This window comes from Trachemys scripta, chromosome 3 (genome assembly GCF_013100865.1).
Source record: "Trachemys scripta elegans isolate TJP31775 chromosome 3, CAS_Tse_1.0, whole genome shotgun sequence".
Classification (NCBI taxonomy): Eukaryota; Metazoa; Chordata; order Testudines; family Emydidae; genus Trachemys; species Trachemys scripta.
In genome coordinates, this window is record NC_048300.1 from 59531417 (window position 1) to 59553683 (window position 22267).

A 22267-nucleotide genomic window follows, 5' to 3' on the forward strand; every position below is an offset into this window, starting at 1 on the left:
CATCTCTCCTCTCTGCTAGTATCCAGTACTTCTGGGACCACCCAGTGCAGAGGTGCAACACACAGGAACAATCAAAGTGGGGGAGAAGATAAACCTTTCAGAACCCTCCAGAGGGCCTGGTTCTAGAACTAGGCAAAGCGTCCAGTGGGGGAGAGGGAAGAGCTCCTGTGATTTCTGAACCAGATCACCCATTGTGGAGAACGTGGGAAGTGTCTGTATTTGTTTTATGTGACTCCATTTACCCACTCATTTTGTGGTGTTACCCACTGGGTGTGGAGAAGTTAATTTCTCCTCTGAGACAGGGGCAGTAAGAGATGGGTGTTGGTCATGTAGGCAGTCTGGGTTGGTATGAATGATCTCTCAGGGGCTGTCAGCAGATGAATGGAGTTGCCTTGGAGATATAATGGAAGACCAATGATTGGCCATTAACTGTTAACAACTGACAGCCAGGGGAAGGAGAACATGTGGAAGCTGCGTCATTTGAACTGGAAACAAATATCTCAGGTGTGAGCAGACTGGAATAGGAATCATACACTGCCCAGTGCAGGAGAAGATTGGATCCAGGACTGATGGGCAAAGCAAGGCAGTTTGACTGCAAGCCTGGAGTCTGCATCCCAGGCCAGGGCAAAGAGGGAGCTGCCTAACTGGAAAAGCAGAATCTAGCAAGTTAGGTGAGATCCTAAAATACTGTACTCCAGTTGACTAATCAATAGTAGTGGCAAAGTGTCCAAACCAGCCCGGTTCCTGCTCGCTGCTGCCCATGCTACTGCAGTGACACTACCATTTTCAGAGCACTAGATAGATGAGAGAGCTATGTGAGTACAGTATGTCTACATGAGCGGGGAGTCGCATCCCCAGCTCCATGGGTAAAAGTAGCCTAAGGGTGAAGAGAAGAGTAGTGCCTACTAGTAGCTGGTGTTCTGGCCAGCTACCCTGTACAAGGTTTGAAAGCTGAGCTCCACATTGGTTCGATCGCAGTGCCATTAGTGAGACATTTTAGCCCCAAGGAAAGGTGTCTGGCTGGGTAATAAAATGCAGATCAGAACTGGAGTCTGGGATGCAAATCTCCACCCTGTGAATCTTCTCAGGGGCCCTATAGAAATTCCTGCAGAGCCCACCGGGACTGGGTATACTCTCTATCCGTGTGGGGATCTAGCAGATGGTGCTGGTAGCCAGCCCCACTCCTCCAGCATTCACCATACGTGCCCTGCAAAGGGTGTTTTGAAATGATTTCTCTTCCTCCCCCATGCCCACCTTCACCACGGTGCAGTAATTGAGAACACAAGCCTGGTGCTGATCGCTTTCTGTTGTTAATGACATACGAAGGCGCAGCACAGTGTGTCTCTCTGGTGGTACTCAGAGTGAAATGAAGGCAGCGGTGTTTAGTTCAGTGTGTACACTACATGTAGGCACATCTGAACTAAACAGACTCACTGGGTTGCTTTGAATCTCACACTGGCTCTATAGCATTGCAGACTAAACCATGGGCCTCTGTCTGGCCTTTTTGATGGATGGGTCTCTTGGTAGATTGGACATATGATATTGTATAGCACCTATGTATAGCGGAAAGCCATGTTTAAGGAACAGGTCTGTTAGCAATGTCCAAAATACCATGGTAGGGCGATTGTGAGCCCTGTTGAGTAGGGATGCTGTCTCCCAGTACACTCAGTACTAAAAGAACAGCACTACAGTTGGGACCCAGTCCCGAGGCTGCCGTCAGCTGATTGGAAGCATCTAGGGGGAGCTGGTGTGAAGTGGGGTCCATAAGGAAATAAGAAGTCCAACCAAAGACACAACCTGCCTATGTCAGCACAGAGCAGCCCACAGAGAAGGTAAGGAGAGACTCAGCTCATCATGACATTGAGATCATAGGGCAAATGCGAGACCTTAGTGCAAATTTAGGGGCAAAGACTGGAGTGACCTGCGGGCCCTGATCTTCAATTCCTTATCATAGGGGAAGGAAGCACCTCCAACTCGCCAAGGATAGAGGCTAGTCCTATTGAGAGATGTAGAGAGCAGGTACCGTCTCCACAGACGCCAGCCGAGCTACAGAGCTGTAATCAAGGCTCTCCCAGCCCTTCCTCGCACTGCTTGAGAGAATGCAGGTGTTTGAAGACTCATTCAGTTCAAGTTGCTCTTTATTTTCCGCACTGCTGGGCTGTAAATAATCAAGTGTCCAGCTGAGAGAGTGGCTGGCTCTGTCCTCCTCTCTTGCCTTCCTTATCCCTGTCAGGGAGGGGAGCTCCAGGAGAGACTGATGGACTCATAAGCCCAAATGACTGTTCTGAGGGCCTCCAAGGATGGGACTGAGCTGGTGACAGGAAATGGGAATCTGCTCTCAAGGCAGATTTAGTTCCCACTACACCCAGTCTGGTTGAGCTTTGTAAATTGGCCGACTGACTCCCACGTGTGTGAGGTAGCAGGGAGGCTGAGTGCAGGGGATCAGCTTAGGTTGGGATTTGCAGTTAGTCAGCCTGTCCTGTGCGGGACTTGCATACCCCAAATCCTCTCTCTCTCCCTCCTTGCCCTGATTATCCTCTGTTTACACATGAGAAGACTGAGGCAGGGAGAGGGGAAAGTGACTTAACCAAGATCCCACAGTAAATCAGAAGCAGACCTGGGAATAGAACCCAGGAGTCCTGACTCCCTGTTCTTTAACCACTAGACCATGTCCCCTCCCACTTTTTTGTTTTGTCTGTGTTTTCAGTGGGCCTCTCTCTTTAAACACAGCAGTAAATATTCTTAGTTTAAAATTACACAATTTAAAAATCCCTTGAGTCAAATCCTGTCAGTCTCACCCAGGAAGGACTCTTACTGACATCAGACAAGGTTCATGGGCATTTTGCATGATCGACTGCAGCATTTTGCCTGTTATTTTTAGCACAATTGATAAATGCCTCGTGTCGTTCATTTTTCTATGCTGGAGTACACACAGCGCCTACCCCTAATTACAGCTTCCATAGAATGAGCCAGATTCCCCCACGTGTAGCTCCATTACAAGTCCACTGATGTCAAATTGCAGCAGGGATGAAGTTGGCCTGGGGGGTGAGGTGTGGGAAGAGACACTCCCATGCATATAGGCACATACAACTCTGTTTTCCCTTTGCACATTGCTGCCCCAGGAAGATGTAGCCCACAGTGAGACTGTACAGATTTGAACCCTGCCAAGCTTTGTCCCTTCCTTCTGGCAGATACTCGATTGGGTATTTTTAATCCCTGGCAAAACCCAACAAAATTGCCTCTACTAGGGCACAAGTAACTGATTTTTCACAGGTTTGCTATGGAGGGAACATTGCCAATTTAAACATATCATGTTGCCATTTACACAGCATTAGATACTGATTTAGAAAGTCATGGCAATAGCAAGAAGGGAAATCTGGTCCTCTTACTCCAAGAACTCAGACCCCTACCACCTGAGCTAATGGAAAATCTTCCTTGCTCGCTAGCAGTATAGGTCCTATGACACACCGCTGAGCAATTCTGATTGCATTCCACAGAGGGCAGTGGTGTGTATACACATTAGCCAGTTCATTACAATATGTACCTATCACATGAGGTTAACTAAGGTTACCATACGTCTGTATTTTCCCGGACATGTCTGGCTTTTTAGTTGTTAAATCGCTGTCAGGGAGGAATTTTTAAATATCTAAAAATGTCCGGGAAAATATGGACCTATGGTAACCCTACCATGAAAGTGATGCGGGGGGAGCAGAGGCCACCGGGGGGAGCCGGGCAGGGGCAGCAGGGGGTGCTGGCCGGGAGCTGGGTTCACTCCTGGCCTGGCGTTGCGGCAATGAGCAAGAAGCTGCAGCCCGGCCCTTATCAGCGGCCGGCAGGCGGGACTGGGCCCTGGGCCCTGGGCCCTGCGCTCTGGCTCTGTGGGTGGCCGGGGGCAGAGGCTGTAGGAGCCTCCTGGCAGGGCCGGGAAACAGCAGCACAGCCTCTCCTGCCCCATGTCGGGCTACGCTCCCCGCCTGCCCTGCTGCTGTGGAGGCTGCCGCTGCCCTGGGCTCGGGCCTCCCGGCTCCCCCCGAGCAGCGCCCGGTTCCTGTTGCTCTCAGCCTGCTCCCCCAGCCGAGCGCAGCCCCTTGCATCTCCTCCACAGCGGTGCCCCCTGCTCTGCATCCTCCTGGGCGGCTGTGGTGGCAGCGGCCGGGGAGCCCGAGAGGAGGAGCGGGCCCTGGGCAAGCCAGGGAGACTCCGAGGTGAAGAGGCTGCTGTCCTGGCACTGCCCGAGCGCTGTAGACTGACAGGTACCTGCCCCTGCCCCATCCTGGCACCACCTCCCCCCCAGCCAAGTAAGTGTTACCTGCCCCACCAGCCTCAGGGTCCTGCCCCATACTGTCAGCCACCCCAATCTCACTGTGACACCAGCACCCCTTGGCAAAGGGCCCCCTGATCTTCACAAACAGCTGTCACCACAGGCCTGACAAACTCACTGCACTCCACATGTGTCTTACAGGGCACTTACCCACAAAGAGGAACGTGGAAGGGATCTACACAAGGCTGGTAACTTGTCAAGAGTCAGAATCTTTGTGAGACGTGTGCATGGGTAATATTGAAGGAATAATGTATTTACCTTAAAAGTCTGCTTTATAGACTTGGAGTAGAAATTAGTCACGAGGGGATAGTGGCCCTTTGGGGCAAGGGGGATTTGTCACCCTGCCTAACCTGGCTGGTGATGCAATGCAAGGTTCAATTGTTTAGCTTTGCACAATAGTAAGACTTTGAATGGGACACCATCAGAGGCAATGGCAAACAATTGAAACACTTTCAAGGTTTAAACATTACAACAGGACTGGGGTTTGCCCTGTGTGCAAATAGAAACAAAGGCTGTTTTCAGTACAACACAGAGGAGGGAGTAGCACTCTGTATCCTTTCACTGAGGAAACCCCTTGTGAAACAGGGCTGCTTTCATGAATGTTTGGATCCTGGTGTTTGGGAAACCAGCCAACTCTGCAAACAGACTGAACTTTGTGGGAAGAGGAGGAACTTACTTTGAGATAAGAAAGATGACTCTTGATAAGTGTAGGCCCAGGTTCGCGTTTTATGATTTTGTAATCATTTGTTTCCATCACTCTTGTTTCTAGTTAAATCCTCATTCTTAAATAAACTTTCTTTTGTCCGGGCGGCGAGCCAGCAGCAGGTGGGGGAGGGTGTGTGAAAAGGCCAGTGGTGGGCAGCAGGAATTGAAGAGGGAGCTCCGAGGGAGCCACCTACAGGTGGGTAGGCAGGCAGGTCTGAGGAGGCAAGAAGCGGCGAGCCAGCAGCAGGCGGGGGTTCTCGGGGCAGGCATGGGGAGGTGAGGAGGTGAGTGGCAGGTGGGAGGAGGCAAGCGGTGGGTGGGGGACTGAGGAGGGATGCAGCAAGCCAGCGGCGGGCCAGGGGGTGAGGAGGAGTGCAGTGGTGGGGCCGAGCAGAGAGGGGGCGGGACCTGGGGTGGAGCGTGGGAGGAACAGGGGTGGACTGTGGGCGGGGCCAACACCCCCCATGGAGTGTCCTCCTTTTTGAATGTTCAAATATGGTAACCCTAGGTTAACTCATTAATGCATGCAAAGTGCTTGGAGATTCATATTTTTTCTCTGACTGACTATAGACTGTGGTAGCACTTTCCCACATGTAGCCAGCAGTCAGTTGCACCAGTATTCATTAGCTACTGAGCCTGCCCTCTGTAAAATTGCTGAGTCTCACTATGCAGAAGGGTCTTGTCTGCAATGAACTCTTGAGTCTGGTGTGAGTGATCCAACAGACAGGACTAGGGCTCGAGAGAGCTTGGATGGAATCCCATCTACTAAAATAGGAGTGAACCGAAGCGTTGAGCAAGCAGGATTGGGAGGCTGTTGAGAGCCTGTAATTGTGTTTATTACACATATGTTGCTATACAAAGCATCATTAGAGACAATGGAAGAGTAAATACCTCTTATCATGGCACAGAGACAAATTACATTCCTATAAATTACAGCTCAGTGCAGCTTGATAGTATTTCTCTCCCTCCATCACCAATATGATCGTTTTCCCCACTCTGTGTCTCACCTCTGAGTGGTAACTTTCCGCCACAGCACCATAATTGAGAACACAAGCCTGCCGCTGATTGCTTTTCATTAGCATTCATTTAAATGAGAGAGAGAAAGGCCTGTATTTGTTCCCGGGATTATGAACAGTAATAGGTTCCTTTTGAGGGCTTTAGCTCGCTCCAGGGATTTGCCTGCTCTGAGCTTTGGGCTTGCTTTATGATCAGCTGTGTTAAAATAAACAACCGTGTCCGGAATCAGAGGCCTGGTTACAGGAGGAAGGGCTTCGTCTCTCTGGGCTGGGTCAGGATCTGTGGCCCTCGTGTTAGGCTTACACTTGGCTCTACAAAGCTGTAGCGTATCTGTCTCTACCCTGTACATCTACCGCATGGTAGATCACTCCCTTATTTACATCTCTGTTTATCTAACCTAGAATCCAAACCCCTTTTGAATTTCTGAGGTGGTTTTTGGATTTGAATCCCCAGACCTGATTGGTTTGAAGTTGGACCCAAGTCTAATTTCTGGCTGCAGTCTGGATGCAGCTGAAATCGCCTGTGAACAGCTGATCTCATGAGATTTCCACCTTTTGGGGCTGGAATATTACAGGAACATCTGTTCTGAGTTTCAGCACCATTGAATCCGTACCCCCGCCTACAGCTAATCCAGGTCTGCGCTGTGATCCCAAACACCACCTGGCTTCACGCTCCACTCCATCAAGCTAGGGATACAGTATTATGCATACTACTCTGTGGGTATCTCTCCACTCACCATACTGTCCTCCTTTTCCTAGGCAGACCTCATCTCTCAGTTACTTTGCTTCCTTCCAGCCACACTTTTTAGATCTATAATCCCTTTGGTCAGTATGTTAGTCTCGCTGTACGACTCTGTTGCTTAAAACCACTGTGGAAAATGCCACACTGCGGCTTAAGCTGCCATTGTTCCCAGGATTGAGCCTGTCCTCGGGTGCTGTGCCCGCCTCCATTCCCTGGCTCACTGGCCCACCCGTGCCAGCTGTTCCTAACTTTTGTTGCAGTTCCGACAGAGTGAAGTTTCTATCCCATGGCAACGGAAATAAGACCTTTTCATCCTGCAAGCAGGTAACATTTAGCAGCATCCCCTTGGGTTACTGTATCTGGCATCCCAGCTGGTGCTCTTTTGTGTACACGCCACTCTTCTGAAATGCCAGCTCTGGGCTTAAAGGAACCAGCAGAAGGCACAGCTTACTCGCACAGTAATTGATTCCTCCTCACTTATTACAGGCCTTTATTTTCCCCTCTGATTAGAAAAGATGAAATGGTATTTTATTTGTTATCTGTATCAAGATCGCCCCATTGGAGGGTGATACCAATGAGACTGGCAGTGCCCAGGGATTTCCTCTGTGTCGCTCTGTCACTATGGGCTCCGACCTGCTGCAGAACTCTAGCGACAGACACCTGGCCTCCCCTTATCTGTGTATCACTAGCAGGTGTTTTGAGGAAAGGGCAAACAGCAGTCAGATGGGGAGGAGGTGGGGGAATGAAAAGAGGCAACAAAACTACCAGTAAGGATGTGGATTTCTAAATGAGAAACTGTACATCAACGTAAAATAAAACCAGGTTGGAGGATCGATTGCAGGTACAGCTGGTCAGGAATTTTTTCAGCAAAACATTTTTTGCTGAAAAATGCTGATTCACTGAGACCAAGACAATTTGTGAACCAGGGTCAGAGTCAGCGAAGCACTTGACTCAATGCATTTTTGGTAACAAAAATAATTTTGAGCTTGTTGAACCAGAAGGTTTGGGGGTTTTGAGTTGAAACAACTTTTTGTTTGGCACTATTAGTAAATCTACACTTTAAAAAAAGGGAAAATGTCAGAATCAAAACAACCTTTCAAAATTATCTAAACATTTTGATTGACCTGAATCAAAAACCTTTTCAGATTTTCTGTTTGTGAAAGTTTTCGAGATTTCAACTTTGCATCTCAATTTGAGTTGGGAAAATGTCAAAAATTCTCATAGGATAGGAAAAATGTTTCCTGCCCTGCTCTAACTACAGGCAGCCATCCTGCACTGGCCCCCAGGGAATGAATAGAACAGAACTTGCCCATCTCTGATGGCTGTGAGCTGAGGACTGGAGGCATCTCCCAGTTAGATTTTTCTCCTATGTGGAGCCATTGGAAAGTCAGTCTAATTACTACTCTCCCACTCACTAGCATCTTCCATCCAAGGATCACAAAGCATTTGTAAAGTATTAATTAATCCTCATAATCCTCCTCTGTGAAGTGAGTTAATATCATCATCCCTATTTCACAGATGGGAAAACTGAAGCACAGAGCGAGTAACTTGCTCAAGCTCACACAGCAAGTCATAGAGGGATAGAGCTGGGAATAGAACCCAGGAGTCCTGATTCCCTGTCCTGTGCTGTAACCACCAGCGTATCCTTCCTTACCCCAGGAACTGTACAGTGTCTGCTACTGGGGAATGCCCACCTGGAGCTGTTAGGCAGCCTTTATAAACAACTGGTTCGACATGCAACCTCTGTTCTAGGAGAGGAACATTTGGTCCCCTTACAAGCATAAGGTGTTTGGCTTGACCTGAACCCATCTGAAGTATTTATCAGGGGGTTGAAAATTATGTAGGGAGCAAGGAGGATTAGTAGGGATGAGAGAAGGCTCCTGTTACACAGAGGTGCGTAGTCACCAGAGCTGCATGTGATCATTGGTCAGGACTTTGTGGATCTCAGCTGGGTCCTGCTCGCAGAGTTTGTTTTCAGAGGAATATCCTAGAAAGCATGAGGCCATGCACCATGGGCTCCATTGATCACATCCAGCACTCGGGGCAAGATCAGCCTGGATCATGACACAGGGCCCTCTCCTTGTGCCTTCCTGGTGCTAGGCAGAAGCTTGTTGGCATTAGGCCACATATGTTCACAGCCCATCTGCTGGGGTGGCATAGAGCAGGCCTGCCTTTGCTGATCTTCAGGCTGGCTGGGATCTACCTTCTCAGCCTGTTGTTCCATCTCTTCAAGTAAGCTGGGGTCTGGTCTGGGAAGAAAGAATCTTCAGTCCCCCACAATCCCAGCAGAGGGCGTCTGTGTGTGTCATGCCACCATGCTGCCCCAGCAGAAGATGAGGGGTGGGGTGGAGCAGGAGGCACCACTGTCATCCCAGTGAAGCTCCACCATGCCACCTATCTTCCAGCTAAAGTATTCCCAGCTGTTACACTGGAATGGAAGCTGTACTGCTTTTTATAGTCCAGGACCAACAATACCAGATGGTCCCATCTGGAGGCCAGAGCCAAGGGTTTATTGCCAAGAGGAGGTACTCCCGTCACGAGTCGTTTAAGCTAGGCTGGACCTGGAGAGCATTATAGGAAACAAACCAGCACTGACTGAGCAAAGGAATGGACTCTAAGGCCTCATAAATCTTCCAAATCTTTCATTTCTATGGCTCTGAGCCAGATCAAGAGCTGGCATAAGTAGCTGCCACCCTGCTGATTTCAAAGGGCTTGCACTCTTTTTGCCATGTCTGAACATGGCCCTATGAATCCATCAGAGTAGCGAGCAGAAGGCCATAGTCACTGAGACCGGCAAGGGGAATGTCTTTCTAGGCACGCTCAGAGAGGCAGCATGGGTTAGTAATTAGAGCACGGTGCTAGGAGTCAGCAGACTTGGGTTCTCTTCGCAGCTCTAACACTGATTTGTAACTTAATCTTGGGCAAGTGACTTAGCTTCTCTGTGACTCAGTTTCCTCCTCTGTAGACTGGGGCTAGTGATATTGATCCACCTCGCAGGGATGTTGTGAGGTTTCATTGATGTTTGTAAAGTGCTCTGAGATCCTCACCTGGGAAGTGTGTATTAACTATTATTATATTTTATTTATTTATTTATTAGTATTATTATTTGTTAGGCAAAAGGTAAGAGCCTTGCTCCTTTTCCCCTGTTACTGCAGAGCAGAGGCCTGGAGTTGACAGTCAGCAGTGTGCTCAGGATTGGTTTGATCCTTGATCAGGAGTTCACAGTCAGTGCATAGTTGGCACCAATTCACATTCCAGATGCTCCTCTTAGTCTCTTTCCGTTTTGCCTTCTCTTTTTTCCTAGGGCACCAAAGTCCATTTACGGAACGATTTGTCCCACCTCTGGCTGCTCAGCCAGGCTCTTGCATGGCAGATCCTAGCGTCAGTCACTGAATGAGGTTAGAATAGAGGATGGCTGTTTTTAATCCTCGCTCACTGGCAGCTTCATGCTAATTCTTTCCTCTCTCTGCACCTCTCACCTTCCCAGCTCTGGTGGCTGTAATTAGCTGCGCTCAACATAGTCTCATTGACATTGATCTATGGGGTTATTTAGTTCCTGCTTGGACCATCAATTCACCCTACGGCCTCAATGAGATTCAAGCTCCATTCTTCTTCAATCAGACATTCCTTCACTGGGAGTTTCTGAGGCCAGCGGGCAGGGAGGACATAAGGATGCCCGTGGCTAAAAGCTGTCTTTTGCTAAAGACTCCCACAGTGACTTCCCTCATTCCAGGCTCCGTGTTTTCACGGAGGAGAGCCCGGGTTCACTTATCTCCGTCTTCCCAAGGTCACGCGACGCCAGCTGACCTCTCCAGAGAGCGATGTGCTGTGTCACATGTCACCTTGGCTCATGGTGTCAATCCAAGTGCAAAATGGGCACCTCCGGGGAAAGGATCTGCTCTTACCATTCAAAGGATTTTTTTCCCCTCGCTTGTTCAAATTCACCTCCTAGGAATCAGAGATGGACTGTTAGGTCAGCCGAACCATCCTGCCTTCTCACCAGTCCTGGCTTAAACCCAAGGTGATGTTTGAATAACTCCAGACATGGGGTTTCCTTTCCTTCTCCTTGGAGACTGTTCCACAGTCTTGTGTCTCACCATGTTGGGAACTTTTTCTTGCTGTTCAGCTTGTTTGGTTTAATCCCATAACTCCTACTACCAGTCCCTTGGACCTCCCTGAGCAATCCCTCTTCCCCATTAATGCTGACACCCTTTGGCCATTTCTAGGCAATCTCTCTCCCTTCCCCATTAGTGTATGTCTACACTGCACCTGGGAACTATCCTCCCAGCCTAAGTAGAAGATTTGCACAGTTTTGCTAAAAACAGCAGCATCGCTGTTGCAGCTCAGTCTCCCAGGCCCACCCAACCTCTGGGTCTGAGCTCAGGTGGGTAGCTCACATCTTTACTGGAGCTGCAACATCCATGCTGCTATTTTTAGCGCACTCACTCAAGCCAAGCTAGTCCGTGTCTGTCTACCTGGGCTGGGAGGCTTCCTCCCGGCTGCAGTGCCACTGTGCCCATAGTGGTGTGTTAACCAAGTTACAGATATTTCATGCTTTTAACCTTTCCTTGTGAGTCAGCCATTCCGAGTCTAAACATTTCATCATTTGATTACACATCCCTGAACGTCCTCCAACTTATTGATAGCTTTCTGACAGTGCAGCCCCCCGATGGGGTCCTTCCACAACTAGAGAGAGAGAGACATCTGCTGTTGCATCCCAGCCTACCTCTGAGACTTGGATGCCACATATGAAATGCTCCTAGGTGCAGTGTGACCAGAGCTGTATGGAAAGGGACTGCTCCCTCCCTGCCCTGTGGCTGATGCCTCTGAGAGTGAAGTACCCAGGTCAGAACACAGCAGCCCAGCTGCAGTCGAACCAGAGGCACATGGAGCGAGGGTATTATCGCCTCCCTGCTCTCAGATATGACACCTCTGGGTGTGGAGGCCACAAACATGCTGGCTTTTTATTTTTTAGTCATGGAAGATCAGCAGTGGCTTCAGCCCAGCCCTTCAGTATGGGGGCTGGAGATGCCACAATTCTATTCAAGACCTCCCTGGTCCCCATCCCCTTCTGTCTTTTTGCTCTAGGAGCATAGTCCTGCCCCGGGTGGTCTCTGTGGTCCAGATCTTCAAAGATATAGGCAACTAACCCTTGTTGAAATCATTGGACAGCTCTGTTGGGCCATTGACATAGGGACCTTAATGCCCCAGTTTCAGCAGGACTTTCTGGGACACCTGCAAGCTGATGGAGCCTGACCCAGGCCTCCAGTGTCCAGTTTCTTTCTTGCAGGCTCCTTGAATCTTCTGGTTCGTGTGCAGAACAAACGGGCCATTGACACCCAAGTCTGGTCGCTCAGCGAGAACAAAGGAAACGAGTGGAAACAAGCACACGTCCCCATCAGCCCTCCAGGACCCTTTCAGGTAAACAGGCACTAGAGCTGCCCCCCCCCTCATCCCTCGGGTGCATGCTATGCGCAGGAAGAGCCATCACCAGAACAACCCTGCAGTTACGCGTTCCCTAACAGGGAACGGACACAGGGTATGTATGGTACATGGGAGGGCACAGGGCAGTTCCCCACTCCCAAGCTTGTGGGGAGGGAGTGTACTAAAAGTCATAGCCAGTTTCAGGGAGGAAGGAGAATGGGGTTTCATGCCTCTGCAAACCTCTTGCCTAATTCCATCATGCACAAGCACAGATTTGTTACTATCAATCTGCGGTTGAGGCGAGCACTGGCCTGGGAACTGGTCTGATACTGCAGGGTTGTTTGTGAATGCTGGATCTGTGCACTGGGCTGTTACTGTAGTACTTGTGAGCTTGTTGTTCGGGGCAGGGTTGTGAGCTCTGGAGCATGCACACTAGTTTCTTGTTGTAGGGTTGCTTGTGAGCACTGGGCTTGGCACTCTTTTGGGGCTTGTGAGAGCAGGGTTGTGCACCCACTAGTTGTTGTAGGGTGCTTAATGCAAGGCCCTGCATGCTGGGTTGGTTTGTAGGGTTGCTTGTGAGTGCTGAGTCTGTGTGCACTGATTTGTTGTATAGGCGTGAAGTGCCTATACTTTGGGGTGCTATAAAATCACAAATAAGAGTCTGAGTGCAGCACGGTGCTGAGTGGCGAGCAGGCTGTGTGAGCTCTGTCCAGGTAGGTGTAAAAAACCGGGGCAGGGGGTGGGGGGGTAATAGGTAATATAAGGAAAAAAAACCAAAATTGGGACTGTCCCTATAAAATCTGGACATGTGGTCACCCTATCTCCAGGGTAGCTGGGAAGGGACTATAGTGGCCATGCAGGACTAGTAGAGGTTGGGGGGAAGAGGGGACGAGCCAGAAGCTGGGTTTTACCCCTCTCCTCAGTGGGTGAGAGCTGGCACCAATTGTGTCCCCCTGCCGCCAGCAAGTAGTGATTGAGTCTCTGCCCCTGGGCTGCTGGTAGAGTTTGGTAACCATGGGAACAGAAGAGGGAGCTCAGGCTGATGAATGACAGGCTCTGAGAAGGAAGGAGCCAGTCTCTTCATGATTCCCGACCAGGGTGGGGGGCATAGGGAGGGGAGCCCTACAGCCCCCAAATGGAGATGCAGGCGAGGTGGAGTGGGAATCGCTGTCTCCTATCTTTGGGGAGCAGGGGCTGACCCAGTTCAACTTACTCCCACCCCAGTGCTTTGGTGACACTAGGTCCCTCACTGGCCTGCCCAAGGGCACTCAGGAGAGTTACCCTCTGCACAGTGCAGGCATGGCAGGTGATAAGCACAAGGAACCCCACGCTCAGGCAGCCGGGGGGTTGGAGTGGGAGAAGAGCCCCATGGGGAACAGCCAAGGGGCTGTGGGGGAGTGACCAGAGGGCTGGGAGAGCAACAAATCCCGCTCAGGGGGCTCAGCCAGGGGGCAGCCAAGTGGCTGTAGGGAACAGAGACTGTTCAGGGGGGTGACCAGTGGGCTACAGGAGCCTGGAACCCTGGGCTGGGGGTGGAACCCCCTCACGGTCATGGCACCTGTGCTGGGCAGCTGGCGTCTGTGGACGTGTCAACCTGTGTCCTACCTGTTCTGTATACATGGGCCTGGCCTGTCAGTGAAGCCATTCCCTGCCTCGGGGCAGCCCCCCTCACTGTTCAGTGTCTCTGATCCGCAGATCATCTTTGAAGGCGTCCGCGGCACAAGCTATGAGGGGGACATTGCCATTGACGATGTCACTCTGAAAAGGGGAGACTGCCCAAGGAAGTCGATTGGCCCAAATAAAGGTGAGTGCGTGAGCAGGCTTGAGTATGCGTGTGAGTGGGCACCTGGGGGGCAGCTAGAGGAAGAAGGGGTGTGGGGGGATCTGATGCATTGATATGAGCATGTATCGGTGAACAGAGAGGGAGCATGTGTAAGTATAAGTACATGGTGTGTGTCACTGGGTGAGTGTTAGTGGGATGTTTGTGTCTGTGGTGTTTTTACGTCAGTGTTGTTTGGTGTGAGTGGGTTGGTGTGTGCGCTGGGGAGGTGGGTGGTGTGTTGGGGGGTGTTTGTTGTCAATGGGGTCTGTGTGGGTGTTTCAATTGAGGGTATGTTGGTTGGGTTTGTGTAGGGTAGGTGTTGGATGTTAGTTGGGTCTGAGTGAATGCTTGTGCAATGGGAGTATGTAGAGTTGGGTGTCTGGTATGTTGTGGGGAGTTGGATATCAGCTAGATCTGTGTGGGTTTTGGGAGGATTGTTAGATGTCAGTTGGGTCTGTGTAGGTGTTTGTGTTGGGTGGACAGTGTGTAGGGTAGGTGTTGGTTGGGTGTAAGGGAGGTTGTGTTGGATGGGTGGCATGTAGGGTGACTGCTGGATGTCAGTTGGGTGTGGGGGAGGTTGCTTTGGGTGGGTGTTGGATCTGTGGGGGGTTGTGTTGGGTGGGTGGTATGTAGGGTGGGTGTTGGATGTCTGTTGGGTCTGTGGGGGAGGGTTGAGTTGGAGGGTGTGGAGGGTTTTATGGGGAAGTATTTGGCTTACTGCTCAGTATATGATGACACATTATTAAAGCAAAGCCTTCCAACAGGAAAGGGGAGGAGTGTTTAGTTGCCTGATCGGTTAAAACCCAGATAGGGTAGGACATTGCTGTTCGGTTGCTCCAGAACCTTTAACTCCTGAACTGGCAATTAACAGTCCAGAGTCAACATGACCTTAAAGAATGAACCAGAATCCATATGGATGGTGTTGCTGGACCTGCTAGCTGGTCAGAAGCCTGCAACTGGGCACTGAACTCTGTATTAATATGCCAAGGTCTGGCCAGGGTATTGGGCAGTTGCAAGATCACTATTTCTGGAGAGGCTTATGAGGCATCACAGATCCTGTACCAGTGGAGCTGGCTAACACTAGTCATTTGAGTAGCCTTGGAAAGAGGGTAGATCTTCTTTGAGCTTTTAAGGCTCAAGTCCTCCAATGAGGGACAGACTGCATCAGAACTGAGGGTGCCAGCTAACCCGAGAACCCTAGAATTTCAAGATTGGACAGAAGTAGCTGTATTGGGGCCTATTTAGTCCATCTCTGAGGCCCAGGCAGGACTGTTCCCTAGAGCATACGCTGGAGTTGCGTGTTCAGTCTCATTCTAAATGTCCTTAGCAATGTGCCTTTTCCCTCGGGAGACAGTTCCCCAGCCTAATGAGTGTTATGGTCAGGAAATGTGTTCTGATATTCAGCCTACATTTTACTTGGCTTCATTTCACCATCCCACGCTGAACAATCTCTCTCGTTCCTTAGGAAATGCACCTTTCACATACATGTAGGTGGATCTCAGATCACCCCCAGTCATTGTTTTGGCAAGAAAGATTTAGTTCTTTCATCTTCACTCAGAAATACACCCCTCTAGTCCCATGATCATTTGCGGTCCTCTTCGCTAAGCCTCTCCAGTTTGACAATATCTTCCTGACATGAGAGGTGTCTAAAGAGGGACCCTTCCCTCCTGGCTGTAGGATGTGAAGCCATGGCTGTACTATAATAGCCAGTTTCATGCCACGTTGCACTGGGAAAGAGGGACATTGGTTTTTCCTTGACTTCTGTCCCTGAGCACGAATGCTGGTGTCCCACGAGCTTAGTCCCAGCTACGGTCTCAACTGGATCCCCAAGAAAGAGGGTGAGACAGCAGGTATCCCGTGTATGTGGAGCTTGCAATTTCCTATGGTGCCAGCTGGCACTGACGTTGGTTGACTTGCTCTACAGGGTATGTCTGTTTTCCATAACCAATCTCTCTCTCTTTCTCTCTCTCTGGCCTGCAGCAGTCGCCCTTCCAGGGAACGGCGTCCCAACCCTGCACAGGTCTTCTCTCGGTGGGCCACTGACTTTTTTCCTTTATGTGCTGCTCAGATGATGGCAAGCGAGCGTTCCTGTCTTCTGGCCAAGACATTCCTGCTCCTTTCCTACTCAACCACCTCTGCTCCTCTTCCTCCCCCTCCTCACTGGCACACGAAAGTGTCCATACGTTACCAAAGACTGACAAGCATGACCACACAAAGGGATCTGCTCAGAACCTGGTGGATTCCTCAAGAAAGTCATAATGTCTAAAAAAATAAAAATAAAAAACAGAAAATGAGAGAGAGAGAAAGAGAGAGAGAGAGGAAGGAAGAAAACAATCACACAAGAAGGAATGAAGAAAAATGGGAATGACAAAAATGTAAAGAACAAATGAAGGAGGAAACTCCCCCTCCCCGTGTTTCCTTGGGAACATCTGACAGGACTTCCTCAGGGAAGTGGGAACTTTGTTTTAAACAAAAATATATATATATATTAAAGCACAAATTTCTACCAGAACTGTTACCTTCTTTACTGCAGAGCCCACAGCTTAGGAGACAGTGTACCGCAGCGCTCCCCTTTTGGCTCTCCGTGTTCCACCTTTATCCTGCTGGCTCTGGCTACCGTGTACCAGCTGCAGCGCCCCTACGGTAACATCCCACCTGCCTCCATTTGGGGCAGCTCACCTCCCGCGTGCTGGTTGGCCATAGACTCTCACTCCATGCTGCATGTGCTACAGTGTCTCCATCCGCATCTTCCAGACTTCCATGTATTCAATTGTCTATGTGTGATTTGCTTTAATCCACACCGCACTCCTTCCCCCACTCGCTGTGTCCTCCTGCCGCGTCCAAAGAAGACAACAGTGGAGTGGACCCATCATCTGGATTGTACTGAGTGGTGGAAAACCCTGGGTTGATCCAACTGCAGCACTGGCCATCGAACACTCCCAGGTGCTTCTCTCTCTGCGTCTCTCACTTCCCACCACTGGGTGCACAAACTCTGATGATGGAGCCGAGGCTGCAAACAAAAGCTTCTCAGTGGGATGGAGCTGGCAGGGTGGTGACATGCGGACAGCACTTGTCAGTCAGTGGACATTGGAGTGGGAGCTGCAGCAGCCTTGGGGCGAGGATCTCCTCTCAGATTTTTTTGGCTAACTAACTAACTTCTTTCTTCATTCCATTTTTAGCCTTTCCCGCCCCAAACTCCTATTTCCTTTCAGACTGTGGGGAGAGGCATGGATTTGCACCCTTTACACTTCCCTACCCCAAATCACAGGCCTCTCTTAGTCTCCAACCCTTGTGCCCTCTGAATGGATCTGAAATTGCAGCTGCTGCCTTGAGCTCCAAGGACTTGTGGTTCCCAGGATGTATTAGCCACAAGGGAGGTGCAAGGGGGGCAGCTGGGTTCCCTTCACCAGAGTAACAATCAGAGGAACCAGGGGATGGAACGGGCACTAAAGCTCCTGGGTGACTGGGCAGAGCAGGTGGCTGGATCCCAAAGAGGGGATCATTCTGGTTTTCACTTCTGTTGGCTGCTGGGGAAGAGGGTGCAGGTAGGGAGAAAGTTGGGATTTCTTCTTCATGGAGTTCATGCTGCCACCATGAAGGAATAAAGCCAATGTCTCAGGAGAGTTGCCTCTTGGCTCTGACCCTGTTCCAGCCAGATCCATCCTGCTCCCTACCGCAGCCATGGCTTGGCCTGGGGGTGACGTGGTGTGTAGGCATCTGCTGTTCCAGGTGAACTCAGGAGCAAGGTCTCCCATAGGCTAGCCAAGTAGGAGCCATTTTGACCTTGTTACAGCTGGAAATAGCTCTAGACCTATCTTGCTCTCACCCCTCCCACCGAAGAATAATGTTAGCTGTACCTGTGGGGGGGAGGAAGGGGGTGTGCGTCATTGCATGCTGAGGAGATTCAGTGAGGTGACACTCTTTCCTCTGAGGCACACCCAGTCTGCTTGCTATTCCAAGGGCACAGAAGAGGTACACTGACCTGTCTCAGGTGTAGAGTCACCAGCACACATGCCCTCACCCCGCCCTCTCTGATGACTTTATCATAAATTTAGGCTTCTCTGGACAATAGCATGTAGCTAAATCAACTCAGTGTATCACCTGCCCAACACCTTCTGCGATGCTTGGCTTCCCAAAATGTCTGAGGCCTGGCTTCCCCCTCACACCCAGTGGGGAGGCCTGTGTTCAGTGCTCTATCTTACTGTCCAAGAGACCCATCTTCCAGTGCTGGATCCAAACGCTCACTCCCCAGGCGTCTGGGAGATGGCATCTTGAGTCATTCTGCAGTGACTCTCGTGGCCAGTGTAGGAGGTGTGCTGATGGGCTCCAAAGGGAGTCCCATCCAGTCATCCTGAACCAAAAAAATGGGTGCTGGGATGTTGGGCTGAGGCAATCCTTCACAGAGGACTTCCCAAAAGATATCGAAGGGTCCAGCCACAGGGTTCCAAAACTCCAATTGATGATTTTCCTGCTCTCCAGGACTGAGAACTCTGCCCTCTTCATCTGCTTAGTCCCTCCACCTCCATCTCCTAAGCCCAGCTCTTAGTCTCAGTGAACATTTAGCAAGGGAATGTGGTACCTTTGCCATTCGCCAGGTATTGCAGTGGGACCCTTGCAGGATAACCTCTCCCCACTGCCAGCAGACACCGAGAAATGCAACCAACCAGTCCCCAGCTTTTTAGAAAATCTCCTTCAATTCTATGCCCTGGAATGTGGTCTCCCCAGGAAGCAGCTTTCTTTCCTCCTTGTATGCTTTCCAAGGGGTCTGATCTCAATCCTTGGAGGAGAGCTGGTGCTTTCCACAGGCAGCACAGGGGCCTGGGTGTTTAATGCTGTCTAATGATTTGGGTCAGCTGCCAAAGTTCCCTATCATGTTGCAGTGGGCCTTGGGATGGGGTGGAGTATGTTCCCTTCCAAAAGAGCTAGCCACGAGAGCCCATATTTCCTTCTCGATGTGGGGGTGGGGAGGAGGCAGGTCATGAATTTGCACCTTTTGAAGTTTTTTGGGAATGTGGGGTGAGCTCTTGTGATTACGTTCCCCTGAGGAGGAACAAGAGGCATGCTGCAGAGCTGGCAGGGGAGGTGGAGGAGAGAGATCAAGGTCTTGAGCAAGAATTATCCCTGAGCAGAGGCAGGTGAGAATGGACTGATTCTAAAAAGGAAAACCCGTGACCCCTATGTCCCTGCTCTGCTGCAGCATCTGGCCCATTCACCACACACACAGGAATGTGCCAGAGCCACTGGCTAACCCACCACTCTCAGGGTCACAGTCCAGTCCATGGTATTGGGGCTGGAGAGCAGCGTAGTTTTTCCCTTAGCAGGGCCGGCTCCAGCGTTTTTGCCACCCCAAGTGGCGAAGAGAGGGAAAAAAGGAAAAAAAGCCTCGATTGGCGGCACTTCAGCGGGTGCTCTACCGCGCCGCTTCATTCTTCGGCAGCAATTCGGCGGCCAGTCCTTCTCTCCAAGAGGGACTGAGGGACCCGCCACCGAAGACCCGGACGTGCCGCCCCTTTCCATTGGCCGCCCAAGCACCTGCTTCCTGCGCTGGTGCCTGGAGCTGGCCCTGTCCCTTAGACAGCAATTGTCTTCTCCAGCCATTGGGCTCAAATGATCACTGCTTTTTGGCCAATTTGCCCTTGTCTAAATCTCAGGGAGCCCCTGTTCGTCCCTCCCTTCCTAGATTCCTTTCCCCTTTATCTGTGGCTTGAAAGCAGCTGGTGTTGTGTTTACTGGAGATTCATTAACCCAAGTGCCTCAGCTTGTCAGGCATATTAAGGATGAAAGGAAGAACTTCATTGCACTGTCAGCAGCGCTGAGTGTGCCGAGCAGAGGAAGGAGCCAGTTCAGCAGCAAGGATGCCTCACTTCAGGGGGATGGAGGCTGCACATGTGAGTGGGAACATGCTGTTATTCCTTAGAGGCCTGGCCACCTTGGACAGGGACCTCACAAGCTAAGCTGGGTTGTGTTATGTGGTGTTAAATAGATGGGAGACTCCGAGGAAATGCCAGGTACTGCAGGAAATAGTATTTGAGGTTAGGGGTCAATACTAACCCCAGCCTCTGCACTGTGCTTTCAGATGAGGTCTAAAACTATATTCTGCACCCTGCGTCATTAAAGATCCCTTGGCACTTTACACTGGTGTTAAACCCAGTGTTCTGGGCAAATTATAATCCTTACATTTCATTACAGTGTGCTTCCTTCAGTTTCTGATGCAGTTTCAATTAGATACATTAGCCTTCACTTCCTGACCTTTACTGTTGTTGTGTGACTGTTAAGTAGCTGCTTTGCTCCACTCTAGAGGTGGCTGCATTTCAGATTACTACTCGCTATAGTTTGGCAATCCCTGCAGGAGAAAAGGTGCTATATCTATGTACGTGACTGTGTTTATTTACAGGGAGCTCTTTGGTAGGTAGTTGTAGAGATGAAGTAGGGCAATTGCTATGTGGGTTTAATCCAATATATGTTCAGCCCCTTTTTTCTGTACATGAAACAAAATGTGTGTGCACAGGCATAGATTGCAGGTATCAGATGTAGTGAGCGATATTGTATAGTTAGGCTTGCAAAGGAACTTTTATTTGAAACCTCTCTACAGTTGCTCATTGCATTCTGAAAAAATATTTCTTTTTTATTATAATTCCCCACATTGGAGTAACAGCCCCAGTCACAGGATTTTCAGCTATGCAAGCGGGCATTACCACTGCTTGCAGTACAGGTGCAACTTCTTTAGCTGGTGCAGTAGTAGACTTTTGCCACTAGAAGGCAACACAACTGGCATGTTACATTTGATCTCAGGCAGGGCCGCCCAGAGGGGGGGGCGCAAGTGGGGGAATTTGCCCCAGGCCCCGCAAGCCCTGGCCCGGCGGCAGTCCAGGTCGGCGGCGGCATTTCGGCAGCGGGGGACCCTTCAGTCGCTCCGGGTCTTCAGCGGCGGGTCCTTCAGTGCTGCCGAAGACGCGGAGCAACTGAAGGGCCCCCCGCTGCCGAAATGCCGCCGAAGACCCGGGCCGCCGCCGGGTGAGTACAAGCGCCGCAGCTCCCCCGCTTTGCCCCAGGCCCCCTGAATCCTCTCTGCGGCCCTGATCTCAGGTCATGAGCAAGTCCGTTGGAAAGTCTGAGGGGAAATCGTTCCAGCCACTTTGGAATGAAAGCAAGCAGGAAAAGAAATATGTATTTTTTGCATTATTAAAAAATTATTCAAACTTTTTTTTTAACACACAGCAGGTTAAAAAACAACTGAAGTTTAAAACGTTATGTTTGACGCGTTTGCAATTCTACCTCTGTATCGTCTCTCAACGCACCAGCTAATTATCAGCCTTGCAGAAATGTTACCCCTGGGGAAGCAGTTTTATCGGGGGGTGGGGGAGTGGGGAAGCAGTACCATACAAATGTTTGTTCACAGCTTTAGCCTGATACATTTCATGACAGTTTTGCAAGGCTGATTGATGGTGTGTATATATATTAATAATCATGCTACAAATGGCATTTCATTCCCAGCTGCTATTAAAGGCAACTCAAATTTTAACTTCGTAGTATACCAGGCCCTTTGGGCCCCAGCCCACTCAGAAACACTACAAAGAGCCTTCAGTATCCGTGAGCGATCAGGCATTGTAGTTCACCTCCCAGCCTGGTCTGTTCCTAGTCCCTGCAAGCCAGCAGCATCAGGAAAGCTGCACTGGTGTTTTGTGCTTCTCAGCCTGCAGACAGTCCGGGTTTACAATGGCGCCAGTGGTGCCATGGAGCTGGGCTCATGCTCAGAAGGGGCCGCAGCCTGCTTGGCTTGCACTGCGCCCCGAGACCCTGCTGGCTCCCCCCACCCACCAATTGCTCCTCTAGGCCTGCCCGCCGAGGACTCCTCTCTGCCCCCTGGCTGGACCCCAGTGCACCTCCAGCTCCGGGCAGTCTCTGCTTCCCATAGGGTTACCATATTTAAGGTTTTAAAAAAGAGGACACTCCACGGGGCCCTGGCCCTGCCCCAACTCCACCCCTTCTCCAAAGTCCCCACCCCAACTCCGCCCCTTCCCGGCCCGGCCCCGGCCCCGGCCCCGGCCCCGGCCCAACTCCGCCCCTTCCCCCAAAGTCCCTGCCCCAACTCTGCCCCCTCCCCTGAGCACCCCGCATTCCTCCTCCTCCCAGCCACGCGAAACAGCTGCCCGAGCGCTACCGGCTTCACGGTTTGCCGGGCAGGCCCCAGACCTCCAGACCCTGCGCCCCCGGCCGGGCGCTTCCCCTCCCGGGCT

The 22267-nt window shown here is 50.7% G+C and overlaps 1 protein-coding gene across 3 annotated transcripts in view; it reads left to right on the forward strand.

Annotated features, from left to right (window-relative positions):
- MDGA1 (MAM domain containing glycosylphosphatidylinositol anchor 1) overlaps positions 1-19396 on the forward strand; it is a 206810-nt gene extending 187414 nt beyond the window's left edge. For 2 of the 3 annotated variants that reach the window (XM_034764818.1, XM_034764820.1), the window contains 3 exons: positions 12075-12205; positions 13904-14012; positions 16011-19396. In XM_034764818.1, the coding sequence (XP_034620709.1) occupies positions 12075-12205; positions 13904-14012; positions 16011-16102 (332 nt within the window). In that variant the 3' untranslated portion in view covers positions 16103-19396. The remainder of the gene's footprint in view (positions 1-12074; positions 12206-13903; positions 14013-16010) is intronic. The other variant, XM_034764819.1, reaches the window with a different exon arrangement.
- Positions 19397-22267: the final 2871 nt, after the last annotated feature.